The 12,703-nt window shown below is 52.6% G+C and overlaps 1 protein-coding gene across 1 annotated transcript in view; it reads right to left on the bottom strand.

Moving 5' to 3' along the window:
- Window positions 1-12,703, bottom strand: part of LOC114028529 (delta-1-pyrroline-5-carboxylate dehydrogenase, mitochondrial) — a 36,289-nt gene that overhangs the window by 3,926 nt on the left and 19,660 nt on the right. The window contains exons 4-12 of the mRNA XM_027842799.1: window positions 11,445-11,492; window positions 10,944-11,099; window positions 7,332-7,481; window positions 7,174-7,248; window positions 5,683-5,870; window positions 3,551-3,624; window positions 2,635-2,831; window positions 1,859-1,906; window positions 804-956 (exon numbers count right to left, since the gene is read on the bottom strand). Of these exons, the coding sequence (XP_027698600.1) occupies window positions 804-956; window positions 1,859-1,906; window positions 2,635-2,831; window positions 3,551-3,624; window positions 5,683-5,870; window positions 7,174-7,248; window positions 7,332-7,481; window positions 10,944-11,099; window positions 11,445-11,492 (1,089 nt within the window). The remainder of the gene's footprint in view (window positions 1-803; window positions 957-1,858; window positions 1,907-2,634; window positions 2,832-3,550; window positions 3,625-5,682; window positions 5,871-7,173; window positions 7,249-7,331; window positions 7,482-10,943; window positions 11,100-11,444; window positions 11,493-12,703) is intronic.

Here is a 12,703-nt window from a genome sequence, read left to right as displayed (position 1 = left end):
GGGTTCTCAGGGCCCTCCCAGCTCTGACATCCTGGGTTCTCAGGGCCTTCTCAGCTCTGACACTATGTTCCAGCACTGGCATTTTTTGATTCTGGGAGTCCTGACTCCCAACTAGACTGCAGTGCCTAGGCAGACATATTGGACAAAAATTGCTCTTTCCCCATTCTCCTCCCTCCTGGCCCCCACCTGAGAGGCAGTGAAGTCCTGAGAAATGACCACAGAATGCAGACTCAGAGGAGCCAAAGAGCTAGGTACTCCCTCTGGGCCTATAGGCAGGTTACTCTGGTGCAGCAGAGACAGTGACGAACATGAATTGTGGCTTCCCAGTGCTGCGGCCCGGCATCATCTGAGTCACTGAACTCCTCTGGGTCCATCTCCCCACTTGTAAAATGGGGGTGTTGGCCCAGATACCCCCTAAGTTTCCTCCTATCCTGTTAAAACCAGTCTCAGATGCTTCTCTGAGTGGCCTCACTGGTAATGAAAGGGTTGGCTGTGGAATTATGATGACCAATCTGGCCCATGAGAAGAGCTGAGAACAAGCACCTTGCCCCCTTCAGCGCAGAGTCTCCAGCATCAGCTACCGACTGCTTGGTTGTCTGACTTCACTGACCTACCAAGTAGGATGTAAAAATGAAAAAAAATGCAGGGGTAGGACTAGACACTCTGAGGCCCCTTTCAGTTCTAAATCCTGACTCTCTGACCTCTTGAGGCCTCAGTTTCCCCACAATGTGCCGGCCTTGGGCCTGAGCTGCTGCCACCTGTCCACCCCGGGCATCCCTAGGCCCATGCCCATCCCCACCCACCTCCTTCAAGATGGGGTCTTGCGGGTCCTTGCTCTCCACAATGCAGGGCTGGACAAAGTAGCCCACGGAGTCATCACACTGACCCCCGGCCAGGATGCTGAGGTTGGGTGAGGACCGGATGTGCTCCAGCCACTTCTTAATGCGCCCAAAAGCCTGGGAAGACACGAAAGGTCAGAGACCACGGGGCTGGGAGGCTGCCCTCCCAGGGCCTACTGGGGAGGTCAGACCAGATGACACTCCATACCCTCTGGGCCCAGCTGTAGTGTCAGGGGAGAGGCTCTTTGAGACCCTAAGCTCTTCACCATGCTGGTCAAAATCAAGACTCCCTCCCCCACCCCCGGGAGAGAGTAGCACAAGATTGCCGTCTGGCCGCCGGAGGCAAGCATGCAATAGTGCTTGTGTACCAGGTGGGTGACTAGCAATTCTGGAGGCTGGGCATCTGAAGGATGTTTCTAGTCTGTCTTTTTCTACATTGAGAAGTGAGGTGAGGCCTAACCATGCATTAGGTCTGCCTCTTCACCCTTCCTTCTGCCCTGGGCACCCAGACCTCACTCAAGGCTGTCCAGAGGAAAGAATGACCTGTCTCCTCTTACACCGGAGGTCCCACACAACAACCCTTCCAGGGCCCTGCCTATCCACTTGGCTGCCACTGAGCCATCCAGACTCTTCAGACCCCAGCAACTGCCTGCCACACCTGGGGCCCCTCAGCTCTAGTCAGTGATCAGCCCTGAAGCTGGGCTCTTGAACATGTACTATTTCTTCCAGTGAAGAATGTGAGCTCCTCCAGGGCAGGGCTGCTTCCTGTTTTCTATCTGTACTCTCAGCCCCACACAGTTGTCCATTCAAGGGGTGTCCTAGAACCCCTTGAGATTAAGGATTGCCTGAGGACAGGGGCCATCTCCCTTATCAGACTGGAAGCTGCCGCAGGAGAAGAACGAGTCTGCGCTCCACCCTCCAAAGCCAGGGATAGGAAGGCAAGGACTCATCTCCACAAAGCCCCGACCACCCATGGTCCCTGGTGCATCACGGCAGCCAGAGGAAACAAAGATTCTTACCTTGGCATCAATGACAGCAGAGAAGAATGTTCCAAAATCCTCCACAGGCTAGAGGGGGGCCAAGGGAAAGTAGAGGAAACAAGGCCAAGTCACCGGTGGGCCTGAGGTCAAGAGAAGCTCTTCCAGCCTCAGCCCAGCCTAGCATCCTGGCCCACAGTACTTGGGAAATGGGGAAACTTCCCACGGGCACCTTAGGGAAAAACAGCCCCAGGTAATGAGCAGACAAAAAACTGGCCTGGGCCTAGGGGAAAGGCTAGCATTTCTCCTGCCCTTCTCAAGTCAGGAGCCTCAGTTTTGTTTTATGAAAAAACAGGGCTAAACTCATTGTATTTCCTCCCTCAGGTTGTGGTAAGTAAAGCAAAGCCCAGCATTTCAAAGAGCTACGCCTTCTGTGGTGTGCCTGGTCCCTCCACAGAGCTAGGCTACAACACTGCTGGTCATCAGGGCACGGTCTCTGAAGGATGCTGTGGCCACTGGGCCTGGAGATGAGGCCAAGAGAACCAGCTGAGCTGGGCCCTGGAAAACAGGAACGCAACTCAAGCCTAGGCCTGCCCTCCAAGCCTGGTGCTCCCTGAGAGCACCTAATCCTAAGCATGGGCTTGGAGCTGGTGGGGACCGCACAGGCCAACCGGCTCATTTTCTAAATAAGGAAACGGAGCCACTGAGGTACAGAGGAGACCGGCACGAGGTGACCCTGGGAAGAAGGGGCGGAACCAGGGTCTGAACACCATCCCCAGTCCGGACGCCAGGAGCCCAGGGACGCAAGGGCCGCTCACATCTCCCACTCGGATCTGGCTGTGCTCCTGCAGAAGCTGCTCTTTGATCGTGGGCCACAGCGAGTTGGGGACATAGAGGCGCGAGCAGGCCGAACACTTCTGGCCACCATACTCAAAGGCGGAGCGCAACGTCCCGCTCACCACGCTGGCCACATCCGCCGAGCTGTGGACAAAATGGAAGTTCTTCCCACCGCACTCTGAGGAAGGAGAAGGAAGAAAAGATGAGGGGAGGGTCCAGGGGATCCCGAGGAAGGGGGCCAGCCACTGCAGTGGGATCTCAAAGTCCTGCGAGGGATGAGAAGGTTAAGGAAGGACCAGAGGATGTCAGGGTCAGAAGGGACCTCAGAATGGGCAGGACCAAGCCCAGCCCCTTCATTTCACAGGTGAGAAAGCTGAGGGCCCACACAGTGAATGGAAAAGCTGGAATCTGAATCGGGGTTAGACTCCAAATCCACTACATCACATGGCCTCCAGGCGCTGGATCTGTGAAATTCTCTCTTCAGTGCTGGTCACAGATACAGGTACATGCAACAGGGCTTCTCTAATGGGTAGGGTCTCAAAGCCAGAAGAGACCTCAGAGAACAGAGACTGTCAGAGCAAAAAGGGTACACACGGACAGACGGGAGTCAGGAAGACCTGCCACTTATCAGCTGTGCCACCCTGGGCAAGTCACTTCTCCTCTGGGCTTTAATTTCCTCAGCTATGAAATGAAGATATGACAACCTACGGTCCCCAGCATCTATGGGTTATGTGGAAAGCACTTTGTAAAGCTTGCAGTGTTAAAGAAATGTGCACAGCCATCATCACTTGAGAAGAGATGAAAGAGACCTTAAATCAGAGAATGTGAGAGCTGGGAGGGCCCTTAGAACACAGGATGGCCAAGCTGAGAGGGATTCCAAGCTGGGGGCAGCCTTACCTCCTGCCAAACGTGGGAAGGTGTGATAACGATCCAAGTTGTCTGCCGCTTGCTTCCATAGGTGTTTAAAGGTCCTGAAACAGACACATGTGGGCATGAAGGGAAGGTGAGGAAAGGAGGACCCTGCCACTTTGGGGTTAAACTAGCAGTTAGTTATCTCAGCTGACCTGGCCCCTTGCTAATGATAGCTGCAGAGACTCCTCAAAGAGGAAGGCTCAGGGCCCCACCTTGGGAAGAAGTCAGAGTTTAGATGAAAGGGGATTGAGCAGCATGGGCCTCCAGGGACCTGGAGCAGAGTCCTCGGGCTCCAGCGCTCCATCCACAAGGTCTCCAGCTCCTCCTCCCCGGGGCCTGCAGTGTGACCAACCCTAGCGGCACCAAACAATAAAAATGCTAATCGCCTCCTCACAGGCGACACAGTGCCTAATACTAATTTATGGCTTTCCTAGCTTGGAGCCCCACACTCATCAAAGCATGGCAGAAGCCAGCCTTGCCCGCTCCCCTCTCTAATAGCCTGGGGCCTGTGGGGACAGAAGCTCTGCTCAGCGGGAGGCAGGGACTTCTGGAAAACAACCCTCTTCAGCAATTCTGCCTGAGGGAGCTCAGCACATCCTCCCCGGGGAGGACCAGCAGGTATGGGGTGCACCAGGGACCAGAAGGTTTCAGAAGCAGAGCCCCAGAATGTCAATACAAGGGAGTCTTAGAACAAACAATGTCCAAACCAGGAAGGATGTGAGAACATGGGATGCCAGAACAGACAAAGTCAGAGCTGGGAGGGTCTTGAAGATATTTCATCTGAGCCTCTCACTCACAGACAAGTCAGCTGAGGCTCAGAGGACCCGGCTTGCCCACGGCCACACAGCCATTTCTGGGCACAGGCTATGCTGCCTAAAAAGGGGCAGGGCCTTAACAGGAGAGTAGGAAAAGGGGAAGCTAAGTGGCAGAGTGGGTAGAGCACTGGGCTTGGGGTCAGGAAGATCCGAGTTCAAATGCAGCCTCAGAAACTTCTTAGCTGTGTGACCTTGGGCAAGTCACTTAACCTCTGTTTGCCCTGGAGAAGAAAATGGCAAGCCACTCTAGTATCTTTGCTAAGCAAACCCCATGGACAGAGGTCCACAGGGTCATGAAGAGTTGGAGATGACTGAAACAACTGAACAACAACAAGGAAAAGCAACAATGAGGAGTCGGGGGCCCCAGGATTAGCCCTGAACTGGAGTGTACTTGCCATGGGGCTCTAAGAGGTTCGGCTCTGAGCCTTGGTTTCTTCATTTGCAAAATGGGGGATAACAATTATGCTCCCTCTCTCCCAAGGAAGAAACTTGAAAGGCCAGAGAGAGGAGAGCTCCTCTCCAAACAAGGTAAGAGCCATGGGCAAACTTCCCAGCACTGTCGATACTGGCTGCTCTCCTCTGCTGCAGGGCGACGCCCCTGGTGCTCCCTGGGGTCCCAGCATCCCGGAGGGGAGTGCGTCCCAAGCAAGCAGAGCCCCACGTGATTCTGGGGCAAAGGTGTTCTGGGAATGGAGAGGGCTGGGAAACAGATTTGGGCTGAACCAAAGGGAGAAAGCCCTAATAATTACAGCTGGCCTCAGGCAGAAGGGGGGCCCTTTCCTGATCAAAGGAAGTGCATAAGCCCAGATCCTAGAGTCCGACCCCTCCTTGAACAGGAGCCCAGACGACTGGTCATCCCACCTCTGTTGGCATACCCCCATTGACAGGGAGCTCACTGTCTCACTTTTAGAAAGCTCTAACTCAGGCGTTTATCCTAAACCTGCCTCTCGTCAGCTCGGCCACATGGTGTCCAGTCCTGTCCTCTGGGGCTGAGCAGGACAAGTCTGATCCCCCCACCCCAAGAAGAAGTCTCTAATTTAGACCAAATGCCCCAATGCCTGCTACTGTCCCTCGTTTGGGGCGCTCTGACCGCCCTGCTCTGGACACTCTGCAACGGCCAACGCTGCTCCTGTGGCACTGAGACCCGGACGCAGCCTGGCCAGGGCAGAGGACCACGGACCGTTACCCCTCCCCCCAACTTCCAGGTCCGATCTCTCAGATTTCACTGGTTGGCCACACTTGGAAGGCTGCCCCCAGGCCCACTCCTCCCAGGCTGCACGTCCCCAGACCCTCCAGACTTACGGCACACTGCCAGTGAAATTGAGCCCACAGAAGTGCTCCGAGCTGGTGATCGTGTCTCCAAAGACGGGCCCGTCGGCAGGGACAAACTGGATGATGTTTGGGGGGAGACCGGCCTCTCGGAGGACTTTGTACACAGTGTAGCTGGCCAGAATAGCTGTGTCACTGGGCTTCCACATCACTACATTGCCCTGGGACAGGAGGGAGCATGTAGGAGGCTGGGCATCTACGCCTTCCCCATTCCTATACATATGCCAGGTAGGCGATGCCACGCTGGACAGAGCACTGGGCCTACAGTCAGGAAGACCCGAGTTCAAATCCAGCCTCAAATACCTACTAGCGGTGTGACCCTTAAACTGTTGCCTGCCTCAGTTTCCTCATCTGTAAAATGGGGATAATAACAGCCCCTACCTCCCGGGATTGGGGTAAGGATCAAATGAGATAATGCTTGTAAAGTGCTCAGCCCAGAGCCCAGCACACAGTAGGTGCTATATAAACATTAGCTATTGTTGGTGCTGTTGTGATGACGCTGCTGCTGCTACCACACTTCCCAGAATGTGCAGACATGCACCTTCACTCTCCTTTCCTGCCTTCACACATTCGTTCACGAGGTCCTTTGACCCTCGGCCCCTCACGCCCAAGGACCTCACTCTGGGTCTTCTGCAGGAAGCACACACACTTCTGGTGAATGCCCATAACCTCTCAGGGACTCAGTTTCTTCCTCTGTAAAATGAGGGGACTGGCCTGAGTGACCTCTAAGGTCCCTTCCAGCTTCCTTGAAATCCCTTCCTATCCATCTGATGCTTGCTTCCCTCTGTACATGGCTCCTCGAGGACAAGGGCCATTTATACAGAGCCTAACACGGCACGCAATAGATTGGTGCTGAATGACTGATTCTAATCACCATAACAAACTCCAGCGAATCTTGGACTAACCCAGCTCTCGTGGACTTTGTCTCCATCTGGGGCTAGGGAAGGAATGAGCATTGACACGGCACCTACCAGGTACTAGGCACGGTGATAGGCGCTTTACAGAAATCTCATCATCACAACAACCCTCTGAGGTGGGTGCTGTTATTATCTCCATTTTACCAAGCAGGCAGGGTTAAGTGACTTGCCACGGGTCACACAGCTAACAGATGTCTGAAGCTGGAAGTGAACTCAGGCCTTCTTGACTCCAGGCCTAGTGCTCTGTGCACCGTGCCACCTAGCTGCCCCAAGCCCAGGAGCCTCACTATTTCCATGTGGTCTCCCCGACCGGACTGGGAGCTGCCGAAGGGCAGGGTTTGGCCTCTGCCTTTGTGTCCCTAGCTCTTAGCTTGCTGAAAACAATTAAAGCTGACTGTCGTGAGATGACATTGACTAAGCCTGGTCTCAAACAAGGATGCAAGGAAGCACCTCCGCGCCCCCTCCCTGCCGGCTCGGGCCCTTTTCCGCAGAGGCGACGGGAGCACAGAGACCCCACCCTCCTGGCCCTGACCCAGCCCGTACTCACCATCAAGGCCGGAGCCCCGGCCAGGTTGCCTCCGATTGCTGTGAAGTTAAAGGGAGAGATGGCGGCCACGAAGCCCTGTGGAAGAGGGGGTGGGGAGGTCAAGGCCCAGCAGGGCAAGCGTGGGGAGCCCCCTCCCGGCTCATCACCCCCCAAGCTACCTCCAGGCCTCGGTAGACCACTGTGTTGGTGCTGGGAGGGACGCTGATGAGCTGCTCGCCCTCCAGCTCCATGGCAAACTTGGCGTTGAATCTGAAGAAGTCAATCAGCTCGGCGGCAGCGTCGATCTCGGCCTGCATCACGGTTTTGCCCTAGAAGGAACAATAACAATACAAGGTGACAAATACTTACTAAATGCACACTGTATGTATAACAATATGCTCAGCACTGAGTGCGTTATTCAATTCAGACGGCAGTTCTGCCCAAATGGAACTTCAGAGTCTAGACATGAGCGGGCAGAATTTATTACTATCATTAGCTGACACACAATACTCCAAGTGCCAGAGAGAGAAGAACCCTCATTTTAAGCAGTATTGTATCATACTACTTATATTAAGGAGCAGTACCCTCCTGGTGCGGCGGGGAAGGACAACATGATCTCCATTTTACAGATGAGAAAAGCAAGGCCCGCAGCAGAGGAGTGGCCTGCCTGAGGTCACCCAGGGCTCACACCTCCATCACCCGGTTCACCCTCCACAGGCCCAGCTAGCAAACAGCAGAGTCAGGAGTGCCGAGGCCCAGGAAACACAATGAATGGCTAAACGTGGACATGATCTAAGAGATGAAGGATGGGAGAAGAGCCTGGGGCCTGGGGCACTGCATAATAGGCCATGCTTCTCTGAGGTTGGTCAGTTTGGCTGAATGACGTCGGAAGGGTGGCTGGGGTGCCATGGAACACATTAAGAAATGTGGGTGATACAAAACTATGCAAGATCAGTCTTTTTGTTTTGTTTTCAAGAAAACCAGCCGATGTTGAGGCTGAGCCCACAAACTGGGGCCACCAGTTAAACCACAAGTAGGGAAATGCTTAAGGCAGTAGCAAAGTAGACAGTCCACGAAAAAGATTTCTACTAGCCTTGGGGCTGAAAAATAATCATCCGAAGAGGAGGGAACAAGCATTTATAAGGAACCTACTATCTGTTAGGTAGTATACTATGTATATGACAAATATTATGTTATTTGATCCTCACAACAAACCTAGGACGGAAGAATTATTATTATCCCCATTTTACAATTGAGGAAACTGAAGCAGGAGAAGCTAAATGACCTGACAAGGGTCACTCAACTAGTAAGAGTCAGATGCTGGATTTGAACTCAGGTCTTTCTGATTCCAGGCCCAGCCCTCTACCCACTGTGCCTAGCTGCCTGAATGGAGTGAGTATTCAGGGAGGACCAGCTCTTCTGGTGTGACAGCCACCAAGCCCTTTTCAGGGCTCCTCATTCACCTTTGGTGTCCTCCAAGAAGGTGGAGCATGAGCAGTAAACCCCAGTGAACAATCTCTGTAGATGGGCTAAACCAGGTTGAGGGTAAATGAGGGGATGTCTGCCCAAGCATGTGGAGACCTCCCCCAGCAGAATGGGAGATGAGAACAGTTTGTTCCACCAACCATGAAGGGACTGAAGCAGGTGTGCAGGGCTTGGTCAGGCACCAAAGAAGCTTCTGGGGCCATCACCAGCCGCTTAACTTTTGTCCTGCCACTAGACTTCAATGACTTAGGAAAAGAGACTGAGGCTGAGGACTTTGTACAGCTCTGCCTCACTTAAAGCCAATCCACCTGTGATGTCACTAGTTCCCCATAGCCCCACAGCTGCCGAAATCAACCTCATGGGGAAAATTCAGTCACGCCCCAACAAGAGGTTCTGACAGCTCTCAGCAAGGGATGGAGGGGACGCCAGGCTCTGGGAGGCTGGACCAGTGGGGTCTAAGTCCTGACAGGTCCTCCAATGCTGGAAAGCCCTTGGCTAAGGACCCAGTGACAGGCTAGGTCCATGTCACCTGAGGACTGGCCTGGCTGGACGTGGGAAGGCTCTTCACCAAAAAGCTGGCCGCCTGGCTAGGACGTGTTTGGCCACAGTGCCTCACAAACAAGCATCTCCTGAGGCACAGAGGGCCTGGGATATGGAGTGGAACAAGGTCTGGGGCAATGGGCTTCGTTCTAGACACTACATTTTAGGAAGGACATCAAGAAGACAGAAGGCACCTAGACAACAGGCTGTGTCGTAGGAGAATCTCCCCAATCACTCCTGGCTCTGAGGCCCACAGTCAACGGAAGGAACCAGGGGTGTTCAACCTGGAGAAGAGAAGCTGGGGTTGGGAGGCTGGGGACTGTCCTGTCTTCAGGTTATCTGAAGAAGGTTGAGTCTGGCTCTGCTTGGCCCCAAAGGGCAGAATCGGGCAAACCTTCACTTTTCTAAGGAGAAAATCTCTACAAGTTAGAGCTGCCCCGAAGGAGCCTCCGTGGCACACTTCACTAGATGGCCATGGGCTGGAGGTCCTAGAGGGGAGAGTCCCACTGCATGCACAGGTAGGCCCCTTATAGCTGTGACACGAGGATCTTCCCTTTCAGGGGGCTCCCTCTCAATAAGTACTGAAGAATCAATCAATCAACAAGCATTTTATTAAGCACCTCCTACATGTCCCACATGGTGCGAGGAGTTGGGGAGACACGTGTAATGGCTCAGAACCAGGTCTAAACCTCCTGCTGCCCAGAGGCTCAAGCTCCACAACCCCGGGCAGAGGGCCTTGTGACACCACACAGGTGTGAGGAGGCGAAGCCTCGAGGGCTGGTCACAGGTACGTGCCCCATTGAGGCAATGAGAAAGGAGGTGGAGCCCACAGGTATGTCACACTGTCCGCGCTCTCAGATGTGGTCATGTGTCATTGGCTTTACTGAACCGCTCTGTCCCTTTCTCTTTAAATCTTTGCCACAGAATTGGAAATTGAGAGGATGCCCATCAGTTGGGGAATGGCTGAACAAGTGTGGTATATGAATGTAATGGAATACTACTGTGCTATAAGAAATGATGAGCAGGCTGACTTCAAAAAAACCTGGAAAGACTTACATGAACTGATGCTGAGTGAAGTGAGCAGAACCAGGAGAACATTGTACACAATAACAGCCACGTTGTGCAATGACTAATATTGATAGACTTAACCCTTCTCAGCAATACAAGGATCTAAGACATCTCCAAAGGCCTCATGATGGAAACATCAGGCCTTTGGAGATGTCTTAGATCCTTGTATCCAAAGAAAGAACTATGGAGTTTGAATGAAGATCAAAGCATACTATTTGCTATTTTTTTTCTCTTCTGTTGAGTTTTGTTTCCTCTTTCTGGTGGTTCCTCCTATTGGTTCTAATTCTTACTTACAACATCACTAACGTGAAAATATGTTTAATAGGAATGTAAATGTATAGCCTATATCACATTGTGCGCCGTCTTGGTCTTGGGGAGGGAGGGGGAGAAAAATTTAAAACTCAAAAGCTTATGGAAGTGATTGTTGATAAATCAAAATAAATTAATAAAAATAAAAACAAAATAAATAAATAAATCTTTGCCACAAGGGATGGCTCACTAGACAGAGGAGGGGAGAGGGACATGTTCAGAAATGAAAGTTAGGTAAAAAGTAAAAGAAACCAATAGAAATCTTAAAAGAGGAGGAAAAAGTATTTTCTCTCTTTCCCTGAGCCAGAGTTACCTCTCATCCTTGTGGCCTAGGATCAGAGGGCACATGCAACACCCACAACACTCCACAGCCCATCCCCATTTCTCACCTGTCCAAACATGGTTTTGGCGAGGATCTCTGCCCTTCGGGGGCCACTCAGCATGTCTGCAGCTTTCAAAAAGATCTGAGCCCGATCTGAAATGGGCCTCAGGTCCCACTCCTTCCGGGCAGCCAGGGCAGCCTCAATAGCTTTGTTGAGTAGGGCCTGGAAAATGCAAAGGAGATGAGGTGACACTACCTCCTGGGTCTGAGGGCAAGAGTCCTGATGCCCTCCCCCAGAACCAAAAGCCCTTTGGGGATACAGTTAAGAGTAGTGAGGAGGGCTCCCATCTCAAGTGAGGCAGCATCCCCCCCACACACAGACACCACTGGGGCTACCTTCCATCCTCAGGGATCCCACAGTTTGAGGAAGCAGAAAGGGTGGTCCTTACTCCAGCTCCAACACCACCCCCCACCCCAGAGTAAACACCAAAAATTTTCAGAACTTGGGAGGAGGGAGTAAGGGAGAAAGAACAAAAGAAAAGGGAAAGAATCATGGGGAGGTACCCACCTTGTCAGCATAGCAGTATTTGGCCACCTTATGCCCATGGTTAAATGGCTGGAGAGAGAGAACATGCCGAGTCACTGACAACTCTCTGGGTCACCACCTTTCAGAGTATTTCACTTATTTAATCCCACTATCTTCACCCCACCCTCACCAATGTTCCCCACCCTTCCTGATAGCTTTCCTAACTTCATTTGGAGGCAACGGCTGACACTGGAAGGGAAAGACCCCAGACAGACATCCCCCAGGCACAGACAAATTAGGTTTAGTGACAGAGCCACAGAATGTGGAGCTGGAGGGACCCTTTGGGCTCATTTCATCCTGAAGTCACCCTTCTCCTACACCCAGCTTTAACTGACAGGGAGAGGTTGACTGAGGAGGGCTTGCTCAAGATGACAAAGACTGCAAAGCTTTCAGTTCCTTCTCCCTCCCCCTCCTCGTCCTCATCCTCCCACCTCACCTGCCACCCTGTCAGGCCTCCCTTTTTCTCTGACCTCCATCAGACTCAATCCTTTACCTCCCCTGGCCCCTGCAGAGCAGGATGGTACAAAATTCCTCCCCGTCCTCCTCCCCAGTCCCCCATTCACGAGGACCTCCCTAGGATCTCACTCACTTTACCTGAGGGTCACCCCCCCGCCAAACCCACGTGTTTACATGTGCAAACAATCCAGAAACCAAGAGATTCTGGGAGAAAAATAAAGAGCTTCTAGCACCAGGAGGGAAGGCTGACAAGCCACAGGACCCTAAGATTGGTCTGTACCAACTCTGTGGCTCTGAATGTCCACTGTCTGCTGACACCTCAACACTCTGTGCACACTTCTGTGTAAAGCATTACTGCTGCGCAAGCATGTAATGTGAAGTGACATGATCCCTGCCCTCCGGGAGTTTACATTCTAACACATTTCCTGCAATGGGATTTTCTTTTCTATGTCATAAGAGCAAAGGATTGGAGGCTAGACGGTAACTCAGAGTTCAGCTAGTTTATCCCCCTTCATTCTACAGGTGAGGAAGCTGAGACGTGGATGGCTTACCCAAGGTCACAAAGCAGGAAATGGAAGAACTGGGATTCAAACTTAGGCCAGCTCTATTAAGACATATATTAAGCATGTGCACAGCCAGAGGCAATATGGCACAATGGACAGAGAGCTGTCCTGGAAGTCAGGAGGACAAAGTTCAAGTCCCCCTCTGACCCATTCTGGCTGTGTGACCCTGGGCACATCACTAAACCTCTCTGTCCCAGACAATCAAGCCTCCAAGACCAGGTG

The sequence above is a fragment of the Vombatus ursinus genome, unplaced genomic scaffold (genome assembly GCF_900497805.2).
Source record: "Vombatus ursinus unplaced genomic scaffold, bare-nosed wombat genome assembly UNPS02014884.1, whole genome shotgun sequence".
Lineage (NCBI taxonomy): Eukaryota > Metazoa > Chordata > Mammalia > Diprotodontia > Vombatidae > Vombatus > Vombatus ursinus.
Note: the sequence above shows the minus strand (reverse complement) of the source record. Positions and strands in the feature narration are given on the sequence as shown.